At 36.4% G+C, this 14124-nt stretch overlaps 1 protein-coding gene across 1 annotated transcript in view; it reads left to right on the top strand.

Annotated features, from left to right (window-relative positions):
* Nucleotides 1-13401, top strand: part of PRPSAP2 (phosphoribosyl pyrophosphate synthetase associated protein 2) — a 71191-nt gene extending 57790 nt beyond the window's left edge. The window contains exons 11-12 of the mRNA XM_021004595.2: nt 9329-9475; nt 12340-13401. Coding sequence (XP_020860254.1) covers nt 9329-9475; nt 12340-12498 — 306 coding nt within the window. The 3' untranslated portion in view covers nt 12499-13401. The remainder of the gene's footprint in view (nt 1-9328; nt 9476-12339) is intronic.
* Nucleotides 13402-14124: the final 723 nt, after the last annotated feature.

Genomic DNA, 14124 nt, shown 5'->3' on the forward strand with positions numbered 1-14124 from the left:
TGGTCATGATTATGAAAGTTCTTTTAAGACAGCCTTGATTGTGAAGCAGTATCAAAAGCCAGAAGAGGACTTGACCAACACCTGTCGACTAGCTTGATAACTTTAAGTCATTAAAATTATCCCAGTAGGGAGAAGCTGTAGTTGAGGCATAGATTTGCCAATCCTTGTACTCGTCTTCCTTTCATCTCTTCTGCCTCTTCTATTCATCTTCTCTCCTATTGTACTCCTTCTTTACTATTCCATATTGACTCATATGATTATTATTCCTTTTTTTCATTATACTGAAATGAAACCCTTCAGTGATACTAGTGATTAAAAGCTCAGTATACTTCACTTAAAACTTGAAATTGAATGTCAGTTTAATAAGAAATAAGTGGTGAGCTTCTCTTGGGATCTTTTAATTTCTAATTTATTTGTCTATATCCTTAAGCTGCTAAAAGAATATCATTATCTCAGTTGTTTAATGATATTTCCAGACTCACCAAATTTTATAGTTAAAAGGGATCTTAATGTCCATCTAATACAACTCATTCCCCAAAAGAATTCTCTCTGTAACATACTTAACAAGTGGTCATCTCTTGTCTGCTTGAAGCCCTCCAGTGAGAAAGAACTTGCTGCCTGTGGTACCATTCCACTTTAGGGCATCTCTAATTATTGTGAAATTTTTCCTGAAATCAAAACTACATTTTCCTCTTTGCAATTTTCACCCATTATTCTTGGTTCTGCCCCCTGGGACCAAACAGAATCAGTCTAATTCTTCTTCTCCATCATAGCTTTTTTTTTTTGGTAAAGTATTTGAATACATCTGTTCTGTTCCCTTTGAGTGTTCTGTAAACTATGCCTGGTTTAGCCATTCTCCTTCCTGCTTGCTCTCCTCTAAATGTTTTCCAGATTATCCGTGTCCTTCTTAAAACTTTTGACTCCAGAACCAAACACAACAGCATTCCATTTGTGGTCTGACCAGGATAGAGTACAGACTAACTCTCACCTTATTCTTCCTGGAAGCTGTTCCTCTTTTAATGAGGCCCAGTGTTACTCTGGCTGTTTTGGCATCCAAATAACATTGCTGGTTTATTAAGCTTGTAGTCTGCTTATATTCTCCCTCATCTTTTCCAAACAAAATTCTGTGGAGTGACACTTCCCCCCATCTTGTACTTGTGAAACTGGTTTTTAAAAATTCAAATGTAAGACTTGACATTATTGCCTTCTGAATTTCATCTTCTTACCTTTAGCTCCACACTAGCAAACGACTTTAACTCTGCAGCTACTGTAAGCATGGCTTGCTACTACACCTTGAGGATACAAAGACAAAAGCAAAATCATATCTGCAGTGCAGAAGATTCAAATGAAGAACAGCAGGATTATGCAGGATTATACAGTATTAGAAATAAACAAAATTATTTCTGTTGACAAGGTGAGGAAGAGAATAGATGTAAATGGGGAATGGTTTGGGTGTGTGGCCCACTATTCCCATTTGTTAGAGGGCAGCATCTGGTACAGTAGCTCTGAACATGAAACCGTGCTACAATATTTGCGCTGTGGTCTAAGTGGCAGAGCTGCTTAATACTCAAGGTTTTCAACAAAGAACTGGATGGCACCAATAAGAGACTGAGCTGTCATCCATAAAGGAAAATAGTAGTATAGTTTAGACCAGTGAAATGAGGTTATTTTTAAAATGAAATGAGGTTCAGGGACACAGGGAATTTAACTTTTACCTGTACCACCCAGCAAGAGGCTGGGAGCAAGAGGCCAGTAATGCCCAGTCTCTAGATTTGTTAGCCTTAGACTACATGCATCCTGAGGGGCTGGAGCTATACCAATCAAATTAGTTTTCACTGGCTCACTATATGCCTTCAGAATTTTTAGGGTAATCCCTAAGATGGCCCAGGCTCCTTAAATGGAGCTTGAGTTGGGTGTTGAGCAGATGAGGCCTTGATGAGAAGTGTTGGAAAGGGTAAGAAGGGAAAAGAGATGGGGGAATTAATGCCAAGAATAAGTACAGCCCATTCCAGAAATGAGTTCATTTTTGGCCACATCTGAGGGGAGGTCTGTATATGCTAAAAGAACATAAATTTAAGTGTGTGTGTGTGTGTGTGTGTGTGTGTGTGTGTGTGTGTGTGTGTGTGTGTGTGTGTATACATGCATAAATGCATATACTTACATGTATGTGCATATATATGTGTGTAATCTGAGTGTATGTACTCTCTAGAGTTTAATGTAGAGTATAACATTCATAGAGACAGATTGGAACCAATATTTGAAAGGCTAAGGAGTTTGAATTTTACTTTGTCAGCATTGGGGAGCTAATTTTGATCAAGGAGATGCCTTGGCAATAAACAGGGTTTTACAAAGCTTGGCCATGATCTCACAGCAATGAGATCAGTTAATCAACAAGTGCCTACTGTGTTCCTTGCATTGTGCTGGGAGCTGGGGATACAAGTACAAAGAATGAACAAATCCCTACTCAACAGGAACTCAGGAATGTAGCCAAGTATGTGCAAGGTAAGAAGGACCTACACTAGTGTCCTAAAAAGGAAATTCAGTGCAACTCGATTATTGATGGGGGAGGGGAAAGTCACACTGAGAAAAAGACAAAGATAACGCAAGGTTTGAAGCCTGAGTAACGGAGGGAATGATGATACCAGCAACAAATAGAATTACATCTACAAAGGAAACTTATTTTGGTGGAAAAGGTGACTGAGGTTTTAGCACATTTAAAGTCAAAGCTTTATTTGTCTTTAGTATGAAGTCTTTCTTTTTACACACACATGCGTGCACACGCACACGCTTTAAAACTTTCCAAAACCCCAGGTTATTCTGATAAATGCTCTTTAGTGGAAAAAAAAATTAATATAACTAAGACTGCCTTCTGATTTTATTTAATAAACTCAAACTGAAATGAACAGCTATGAAAAATTAATATCACCTCTGAATATTTAGACAATTAGACTCTCACTATTACTAAACTTAACCTTTCAATGTAAATGAAACTATTTGATATCATCTAAACTTGTTCTGGGTCTGTAGTGAGCACAAGACAAATCCTCACAACACTGGTATGTGCCATATAACTGAATCATGTATAAAATGGTCTCTGAAAACTGCTAACTGCATTAAGATGAAAAGCTTCCTAATAAATCTTAGGAAATCTTTTACACTTAATCCATAAGCATTTATTAAGAGTGTGCTACTGAAGGGCTCTTGGTGAATTACTGTGAATAAAAAGGCAAAAAAATAGGCCCTGCCCCCAAGGAGCTTACATTCTATTGGAGGAAATAACAAATACATAAATAAGATGTACAGCAAAGGTAAAAAATAAATGCAAGATTATTTTTGGGAGAGGAGGAGAAATTGTGGAGATCCAGGAAGGCTTGGTGTAGAAAGTGGCATTTGAGCACAATTTGAAGGAAACAGGATTCCAAGAGGTGAAGGTAAAGAAGTCTGTATTAAGCATGGGGTACAACCTGTACAAAAGTATGAAGATGGAAGATGAAGCAACAAAAAGAAAACCAGTTTGGCAGTGCCATATAAGGTGTGAGAGAGTTGTGCATAATGGTGTTAGAAAAGTAGCTGGGGTTCAGGTTGTCAGAGAGTTAAAAACAAGATGAAAAAACATTTGATACTGTGGGCAGGAGGAAGGAAGGAAATAAGCATTTATATTTTTTCCCACTTAATAGTGTTTTATTTTTTCCAAACACATGCAGAGATAGTTTTCAGCATTCACATTTGTAAGTTTTTGAGTTCCAGATTTTGTTTCTCCCTCCCATCCTCCCTTCCCCAAGACAGCAAGCAATCTGATATGGGCTACACATGTACAGTCATACTAAACATATTTCCACATTAGTCATGTTGTGAAAGAAGAATCCGAACAGGAAGAAAAAAAAAGAGAAGATAGTATGCTTTGATTTGCGTTCAGACTTTATAGTTTTTTCTTTGGATATGGATAGCATTTTCCATCATGAGTCCGTTGGAATTGTCTTAGATCATTGCATTGATGAGAAGAGCTAAGTCTATCAAAGTTTGTCGTTGCACAATGTTGCTGTTACTGAGTACAATTTTCTCCTGGTGCTGTTCTCTTCATTCATGTAAGTCCTTCAAGGTTTTTTTGAAATCTGCCTGCTTGTTTCTTATAGAACAATAGTATTCCATATTCCATCATTGATGGACATCACTTCAATTTCCAATCCCTTGCCACCACAAAAAGTGCTGCTATAAATATTTTTGTACATGTAGGTCTTTTTCCCTTTTTTATGATTTCTTTGGGATACAGTCCTAGTACTGCTCTCCAGAATGGTTGGATCAGAAACAAGCATTTATTAAGTCCCCTCTGTGTGCCACCTTGGGACGTAGATGCTGTTAATTATCCACATTTTATATTTGAAGAAACTGATGTAGACAAAGGTTAAGTGATTTGCCTAAGGTCACACAGCTAGTAAGTATCTGAGGCAGGATTTGAACTTAGGTCTTCCTGTCTCCATACCTAATTCTCTATCCTCTGCATCACCTATTCATTGGAGTTTATTGAGTTAGGGGAGTATTCTCACAAGGATATACTGTGATACCTGCTGCTTTTTATAGGGAAATTAATTATTTTTAGTTCTTAACAATCACTTCCATAAGCTTTTGAGTTTTAAATTTTCTCTCCTCCCTTCTTAACTTCCCCGACAGTGTGCAATCTGATATGGGCTCTACATATACATTCCTATTAAACATTTTCACATTAGTCATGTTGTAAAGAAGAATTAGAACCAATAGGAGAAACCACAAGAAGAAACAAAACAAAACAGAAGAAAAAAAAAAGACCAAATAGTATGCTTTGATCTGCATTCAAACTCCATAGTTCTTTCTCTAGGTGTGGATAGCATTTTTCGTCATGAGACTTTGGAGATGTCTTAGATCCTTGCATTGCTGAGAAGAGCTGAATCAATCAGGTTAGTCAGTCACACAACATGGCTGCTACTGCATACAATGTTCTCCTTGTTTTGCTCACTTCACTCAGCATCAGTCTATACATATGCAAGGTTTAGTTATTAACCATCCCTTTTTAAAAGTAAATAAAGAGAAAAAATAGTCAAAATGTGTTTAGATGCAGTTTGTTAAAATTATTTCCTTGCTCTATCTGTGCAAGATGAAAAAAAAAATCTGCTTTCAGTTAAAGAGAAATTAATGCGTTGTCATCTGGATTTAAAGCTGATAGCACCAGGTTGGGAAGGTGATATTTGGCTATTAAGACTATATTTTAGGGGTAGCTAGGTGGCACAGTGGATAGAGCACTGGCCCTGGAGTCAGGAGGACCTGAGTTCAAATGTGGTCTCAGACCAGACACTTGACACTTACTAGCTGTGGGACCCTGGGCAAGTTACTTAAACCCCAATTGCCTAAAAACAATCCAACAACTGTATTTTGATGAAAAATCCTGCTGCTTGGTATTTATTCCAAGAACATCCAGGCAAAAAAGATATGTCCCCTATACAGCAAAACATTGATAGCAGTGCTTTTTATAGTAGCAAAGAAGTAGAAACAAAGTAGATACCTATCATTTGGCGAGTGGCTAAAAAATTATGGTACATTAACGTAATGGAATAATTTTATGAATACAGAAGATGGCAAGCTTATGAGAATTGATGTAAAGTGAAGTATCACATCCAGGAAAACAATATATACACAGTGACTACAGCAATGCAAATGGAAAGAACATCAGCAAAAGAAATGGAAACTGAGTGCTGTGAAATTATAATGACCACGTTCTGTCCTGTGCAATTCTCTCCCCACTGAAAAGAGAAGTAAGAGTGTACCTCCTTGCCTTCTTTGAAGAGGTGAAGGACTGTCAGATTTGGTTGAGTATTGATTAGTTTTGCTGAACTCTTCTCCCTGCCCTTCCCCTTTTTAATAATTGTCAAGAGAGATGGCTTTCTAGGAGGGGAAGGAGGAACGATATATTGTGAAATGTAGGTGAAGTAAAAATAAAAGATAATTATTTAAAAGAAACCATCTATTGACAATATAGGCACCCTCTTATTTTTATGTCTGTGTTCCATCTATGCTACCTTTAGCTCTTTCTGTGCTGTATATCTGAATCTCCAGGCTTAGTCTTTGGCAGGTGTGCTGCTGAGGCAAGGAAATTTTGTTTTATTTGGTGTAGAGCTTCTGTCTCTCAGCATTATCACAAAGCTATTTTCTTTTCTCATGTACACAGGCTGTCCAGAATTCAGCCATACCACTACATTATTTCAGCCCACCAAAGCAGAAAGCCATCAAATTGTATTGTGTTCTCTACTGTGTTACATTATTTTCCATCCTTTTCATCTTTTCCACAAAAATAACACGAAATACTTTGTCATTAGCTGGGTAAACTGTATCTTTGGCAATATTCTTATCTGCTAGTTAAGTAACCTTTCTCTCTCTCTCTTTTTTTTTAAAAAAGGAAATAAGACAGTTTTGGAGTGACCTATTCATGACATAATCACTGTTTTGTTTTCTAGATTTCTTTAATCTGTTCCATAATTTTTCTAGAAATTAAATGTGGCTTAGAGATGGCAGACACCCTTTGTTATCTTTATCCCTTTTGGGGGGCAAGGGGGAGGTATGTTTTTCATCTTTCACATGTTATCAACAGTGGTTCATGTCCCCTTTGCCAGTTCTTTCTGTACCTGAGGATGTTGTTTGTTTGAGTCTGGTAACTTGAATTCATCAAAGACAACCAGGTACCTATTATGCATTTTTGTTCTTTTATTTCCAGTGTGAAGGTCATTCTCCTTAGCAGAGAAAACAGAAGCAAAATAACATTAAACTAGCTTCTTTCTGATCTTATTTTTTGTCCTATCCAACTTAAGGGGCAGTCATATCCCTTCTTTTATCACCCCAGTGTAGCAAAAACAAAAAAAACCCAACCTACTCTTTTTTGTTATCCTGAGCTTCCTTTGCCAGTGTCAGGTTTTTCTGAGCTTTAGCAATCTGACGCTTTTTACAGGACCACATTCATAGACATCCTGGTTAGCTGCCCTTGCTTCACTCTTATCTACATCCTTTTAAAAATCTTTGTTGTTGTTACATACATATTAATTTCTTAACTTCTGCTTTTCATCCTGCTGGAATTATTTCCCATTGAATTTTAGAATTTTATTTTTGAGAGTTTCCCATTTCTCCAGGGCTTTGTCTTCACATAGAGAATTTTAGTCCATAGGATCCTACCTGCCCTTAAATTATGATCTCTAGTTCCTCTTATCACCTAAACTTTGGACATTTATAGAGATTTGAAGCATTGGGTCCTGTCACTGATGCCTTTCTTGTATTTTGTCTCCTGTGAACTTATAAATGTCTCAACTACTATTCTTCTTTCATTGTAGCTACTTTTATGACATGTAGTTTGGCGAAATTTTGTGTGTATGTGTGAGTGAGAGAGAGAGAGAGAGTGTGTTTTCCCATACTTTTTATTTTAAAGCTCAGTTGATAAGATTTTAATACAGCAAACAAATATATTCTTACCAACTTTTCTTAGGTATATTATATGCCTGGCTAGAAATCTGTCATTCCTATACTTTTAATTCCCCTTTCCTTGAAACTGGGATATGATAGTGGAATGGGGGAAGGTTGCCATCCATATAGCCAGGTCCCAGGTTATTCCTCTGTGGGATAATTTGAATCCAATAATCCAAGGTTATGGTTATCACTGGCCTAGCCTTAGTTGTTGTTGTTATTTTTAAGGAGGAGTAAACAGCTAAACTCTGTGTGTGTATGTGTAAAAAAGATGCTGTTCTATTATTCTAGCAGGAAGCTGTTGTTTTGGAGACCTTTTTGAAAGGTAATATGGCACAGTGGGGAAAAAAGCACTGGTTTTAGTTAGAAGACCTGCGCTCAAGTTCTAACTTATTAGCCACGTAATGGCTAATCTCTCTGAGAAGCGCCTATAAAATAATAACAGTGGTAGGTGACGTACATTTATTGCTTTAAGGTTTGCAAAATGATTTACCTGTGTTATCTCATTTGAGCCTGACAACAAACCTATGTGAGATGTGCTGTTACTTCCATTTTACTTCTCAAGATTCTAAGACTCAGAAAAGTTAGGTGACTTGTCCGTGTTCATACAGCTAGTGAATGTTGGAGTCAGGATTCAAACCTAGGTCTCTCCTGACTTCCAAATTTCCAAGTTTCCTTTTCATTCTATCATGTGTTCTCTAGACCGAGGTGAAAATACACATATTGTTTACCTGACAGAGTTGTTGTGAGGAAGGCATTTTTGTAAATTTTAAAGCAATAATTATAAGTTACTGATCAAAACATGTTATATTTCTAATACTAATTTATAGTTTCTAAGGAGGAACCCACTGTCATATAGCTTTGATTTTGCTAGCATTACACCATCCAGCAGACCCAATGATGAGGTCTGACAAATTTAAGTCTTGCTATCTTTGTTACCAGGTTTTCTATAAACCAATAATATTTCTTTTTTGAAATCTCAAGATATTTGAACTTCAAAACAAATTACTTTTAAAACATGAACATGAAATAACATGATTTTTAAAATTAACTTCATTGTTTTATAATCTCTGTTAAGATTTTTACACAGTTGGCTAGGTCCCATGTACCCAGATAAGTCTTTTTATATAAATGTTTCATGAAAATATGTATTACAGTGACTTGAGTAAAGTTCAAAGTGATTGGCTTTTGGTTCCCTTTTTTAATTCCTCCCATGTCTTTAGACCTTTAGAAATTCTGGCTGTTTAGATCAATCCCCTGTTATTATCATACCTCTGGTCTAGTAATACTAAATATAACAATTAATTTTAGTTTATTAATTTTTTTCCTTTAAGTTACCACATACCGATTCACTGTTCTGTCTTTGTCAGAGAAAGTAAAGGTCTGGGGAAGTTGTCTTTGAATTCTATCTCCTATATAAATTCTACTTGGTATTTCAAATAAATATGCTGTGTCACTAAGCCAAAGTAGTGCTTGTTTGCTTGTGTTAAGTTATAGTAGCTAGAAATTCAGTTACTTTATTATATTAAAAATGTCTCTTTTTTTAGGGGCAGCTAGGTGGATAGATAGAGTACCGGTCTTAGAGTCAGGAGGACCTGAGTTCAAAGCTGGCCTCAGACCAAACACTTGACACTCACTAGCTGTGTGACCCTGGGCAAGTCACTTAACCTCAACTGCCTCTAAAAAAAAATCTTTTTAAAATTCTGTTGTAGACTCTTGTGGATACTATCTAGATGTTGCAAAATATTTTGTTGCCTTATGATAATTGTAAAACAAGCTATTTCCAAATTGCTTCTCTGATTCCACCTCAGAGAGGTACTAATCTATTTTTGTTTTATGTGTAATTTTACAGGATGACATTATTGATGATGTCGACAGCTTTCTTGCAGCAGCAGAAACACTGAAGGAAAGAGGAGCTTATAAGATCTTTGTGATGGCAACCCATGGTCTCCTATCTTCAGATGCTCCCCGACTAATAGAAGAATCTGCTATTGATGAGGTAAATAAATCTGCTTTCCAGATTCAGAATAGCATTCCAGCACTTTGCTAAAGCTAAATTTCAACTGAGGTAATGTGGGAAAATCTATATTATCCTATAGTTATTCAGAATATATGCAAGGTTTTGACTATTTGAAGTTTCCTTTTAAGAATTGGAAAGTTGTTTTTGGTGAAAATGCTTACTGTCCCTTGGTCAAACACATGTATTACACAAAACTATGAGAAGAGAAACAGTGGTAATGGGGTAGAAGAATCATAATAACCTCTCACTTATCTGGTAACCTTGTCCAGCATGAGACTGAGAAGCAGAAGGATGTTTTTTAAAAAGACCTAAGCAGCTAAACTACATGTCACAAAACCGAGCTTCTGCATGGGAAAGAACCACTGGAGAGAGCTTCTGCAAGAGCCACTTGGGCCCTTCCACAGATGCTTTGCCTGAATGTTTGATACTCTTAACAAATTTGGTTATCTGGTTTCCTAACCCACAGAAAATTACTAGTAACAGTTAAGGAAAGGATACCATTCTAAAATGCAGTTTGTAGTAATGCTGTGAAGATATCTAAAATGATTGTACATTTTGACTAAATATCCCATTGCTAGCATAACCCTAAGTCAGATACAGAAAGGAAAGTCCCCCATGCACCAAAATAGCCATGGCATTTCTTTGGAACTAGAAACAAAGCAGATGCCTACCAAAGTTTGGTGGTATATCAATATAATAAGACTCTTGCTATGTTGTGATGAATGGGAAGGATTCACGGAAACAGGAGGTTATATGAATTGATGCAGACTGAAACAAGTAAGGAAAAAAACAATATAAACAGAGACTACAAGAACATGAATGGAAAGAACAGAATTAAATCTTGTTTATTTATAATGACCAAGCTTGTCTGAAAAGAAGAGTTTAGAAACGTTGGAAAGGTTGGGGAGTGTGGATGTGGAAAAGTGCATGTTGATATGTTAGTTTTGCTATACTGCTTTCTCTTGTTTCTGTAAAAAAAAATTTTTTTAAAACAAGGGATGGTTCTCTGAATAGGGGGGTAAAGAGAGAGATATTTAGAAATAAGATTGAGGAGAGAATATGTGAAGAATAGCAAGTGGGCTTGTTGGCTAGAGCATACTATGTGAGATGGGAAATAATGTGTAATCGACCTGGAAAGATAAAGTGGAGTCAGAGTGTGAAGAGGTTCTACATGCCAGAGTTTATAGTTTGTCCTAAAGGCAGGGAGCCATTAAAGCTTCTTTAGTGTGCTTAGACCTTTGGTTTCAGAATATTGGCAACTCTGTGGAGAATAGAACAAATAGGAGAGGAAAACAAATAGATGAAGGGAAGCCAGTTGGGAGGCTAGTGAAAATAGTCTAAGTGAGAGAGGTGATGAGGGCTTGAACTATAATGGTTGTGGTTGAGTAGAAAAATGGGAATGAATGTTACATATTGAAGTGGAAGAAAAGATTAGTCAACTAGTGGTGTATGGGGATTAATGAGAGTAGTAGGTTGTGGATGACATCTAGTTTATAAGCTTAGGTGACTGGAAGAATGATGGTTTGCTTATCAGAAATAAGGAAGTTAAGAAGAGGAGACAATTTGGTGCAAAAGATAACGTTTTATTTGTGGTGTGTTGATTTTGAGGTGGCTGTGGAATACCCAGAAAGAGATGTCCGTAAGGCAGCTGGAGATGTGGAACTGAGGAGTGAATGGTTTAAGGGCGAAATAGATTTAGGTGTCATCTATGTAAAATAATAAATTAAATCCATGAGAGCTGATGAAATCATTGAGAAAGCAGAGAGAGGAGAAGCCAGGACCTATCACTGAGGTATATGCTATAGTGTGGGCAGGACATCCATAAATATCCCACAAAGTAGACCAAGAAACGTCAGCCTGATAGGAAGAGAACCACAACAAAAGCAATGTCAAGAAAACCTATGAAGGAGATTATCCAGGCAGGGGGTGGGGGTGGGGGTGGGGATGGGGGCGGCAAGGAGGACAGTCAACATTTTCAAAAGCAGCAGAGAGGTCAAGAAGGATGAAAAAAGCCCATTGGATTTAGCAACAAAGATTTCTTTGTGTCCTTAGAGCACCATTTAGTCATAGAAGCCAAATTGCAAAGGTTTGAGAAGTGAGTGGGTGGTAAGAAAGTGGAAGCAGGGAATGTATTCAGCTTTTTCTAGAACAACATTCTATACCTGTAGGCCTCCACTTCTACTGAGAGTAGGGAGGTATGCTTCATCGAACTGTGGAAACAAGATTAGTCATTGCATTGAGTCTGTATTTTGTCGCCTTTTGATGATGGTTTCTTTTACGTTATTGTAGTTGTGTATGTTGTTTTCCTGTTTCTACCTTGTTTTCTGGGTTAGTTCATATAAGTTTTCTCAAAATTTCCCAGAATTCCTCTTATTTGTTTGGTTTTTTACATTGCAGTAATTCACTTTTTATATGTCATTTGTTTTGCTATCGCTTAATGAATTTCTTTATTTTTTGCTACCACAAAAAGCGGTGAAGTCTGCAGCTTTAAGCTTAAACCTTAAAATTCAATCAGATATTCTCAGTACTACCTATGGGGATGGGGGGTGGGGAATTCTTTTTCTCTTGCCACCAGAGAGTCTAGTTGTGCCTGTTCAGTGTGTGTGTTAGCTGCTAGGGGGAAAAAATAATGTGTATGCCTCATAGGTAAAATCATAATGAAAATATATTCTGGGACTGCTTGTTCAGTGACTACAAACTTGATAAAGATAAATAAGCCATTACTAGAAGATGCTGGTATACTTCCACCAGGACTAGCCTTGAAACTAAAAAATAAGACCTATTGCTGAAGAGCAAATTAAGTAGTTTTCTCAACCTTATATTTGGTTTATTTCTCTTGGCAGGTAGTGGTTACCAACACAATTCCACATGAAATACAGAAACTCCAGTGCCCCAAAATTAAGACCGTGGATATCAGCATGATCCTTTCTGAAGCCATTCGCCGAATTCATAATGGAGAATCCATGTCTTACCTGTTTAGAAATATAGGCTTGGATGACTGAGGGGTTTTTTTTGTTGTTGTTGTTTGTTTGTTTGTTTTTCATTTAAGCTAACAAGGGCCAAACTGGAAATGTATAGAACATGTACTGTGAAGTATCATGCTTGATCTTAAATATTTCAAAGGAACCTTTTTGGGGGGTGGAGAGGGTTATGGGTTTTTTCCCACCCCTTTTTTTTTAAATTTCTTATTCTATACGGATAGACCAAATTTGTAACAGTTAGGTAGGGTTGGGGAGGGGCGGTTTGTGTGTAACTTTTTTTTAAAAAAGCACATTCCCAACTTCCTTGTGTTTAAGAACAGAAAGGGAAAAAAAGATCCAGTTGTTTTAGTTTAGCTCACTATTTAAAAACAATATTTTAAGGTCATAAACTACCCTTTTTCCAAAGTTGCTTGATTCAAATGAATAAGATATTAATAAAACAAATTTATCTGTGTGATATTTGACCTTTAAAAACCAAAAGGTTATACTGTTGTACACAGTGACATTTTGTAGAAATGCTTTTATAGAAAAGCATATGAAATATGCGCCTGTATTTATTTTCTGCAACAAAAAGGAATAAAGAATTTGTTGTGTGAGTTTTTTTAAACTTTTATTGATTTGTACCATTGGTTTGCTTACCAAGATATAGCTCTCCAGTTGTAATAATGACAAGTTGTATTTTTATAGCGCTTCAAGGTTTACAAAGCACTTTGCTCACAATAACTTTCTGAGGCAGCAGTGCAAATATTATTTCCCTTCTCCCCCCCCCCTTTTTTGTTTTCCAGAAAAGGAAATTGAGACTCACAGGTTGCAATTCCATAGTCATGCCACTAGAAAGTGTTGTAGCTAATATTAAGACTTGGGTCTCTTAGCTCTCGCCATGTTTCCACCTTGTCATGTTGCAACAATAAAATATCAAATAAGTGTTTTCTGCATTGTTCTTTTATGGAAATAAAAAAAAATTCGAGGCTTTCTGAAGCTATTTTTGCAATATCAAATAGGTTTAATGATAGGTTTTTCTTTTTTTCATTCTCTGCATATTTCTGTGCCTTTAGTGTTAGCAATTGAAGGATCTTAGCAATCATCATATAACAATTGAGGAAACTGAGGCCCAGAATGGGGGAAGTAAAGAAATGGAATATAAGATGCCCCAGACCATATCTTTCCTATAAGCTTATGTTCTAAGACTAAAAAAAATTAATGGGAAAAATACTATGATTAATTAAATAATGTTTCATAGTAGGGCAGCAACAATATTTTTTTGTTTATAACTACAAACTTATTTGAAAATTAGAAATGTTTAAAACTGAATCTTTTGGTTATATGTTCTTTCCTCCAAATTTGTACTTTCTTTACTTTTCTTCTATTTTCAGTTTATTTCCAGGAGAATTTAATTATTGGTAAGTGGTTTTAAATTTAGTTGTGACATCATTTTTCTTACAAACTCACAGGCATTCCTGCTTGACTCAGTTAAGACTCTATTTAAAAAAACTACCAGACTTTCCTGACTTTTGTGCTCCATTCCACTAGACCCCATTGGACCCAACCTGTTTCCGTTTTCTCTGACTGCCCTTTTTAGTTTGTTCCTTTTAAAAAAAAATCAAAATTTTATTTAATTTTAAAATCAGGAGAAACTTGCCTTTTCTC

Source organism: Phascolarctos cinereus, unplaced genomic scaffold, assembly GCF_003287225.1.
Source record: "Phascolarctos cinereus isolate Bilbo 61053 unplaced genomic scaffold, phaCin_HiC Scaffold_4;HRSCAF=312, whole genome shotgun sequence".
NCBI classification, from domain to species: Eukaryota; Metazoa; Chordata; class Mammalia; order Diprotodontia; family Phascolarctidae; genus Phascolarctos; species Phascolarctos cinereus.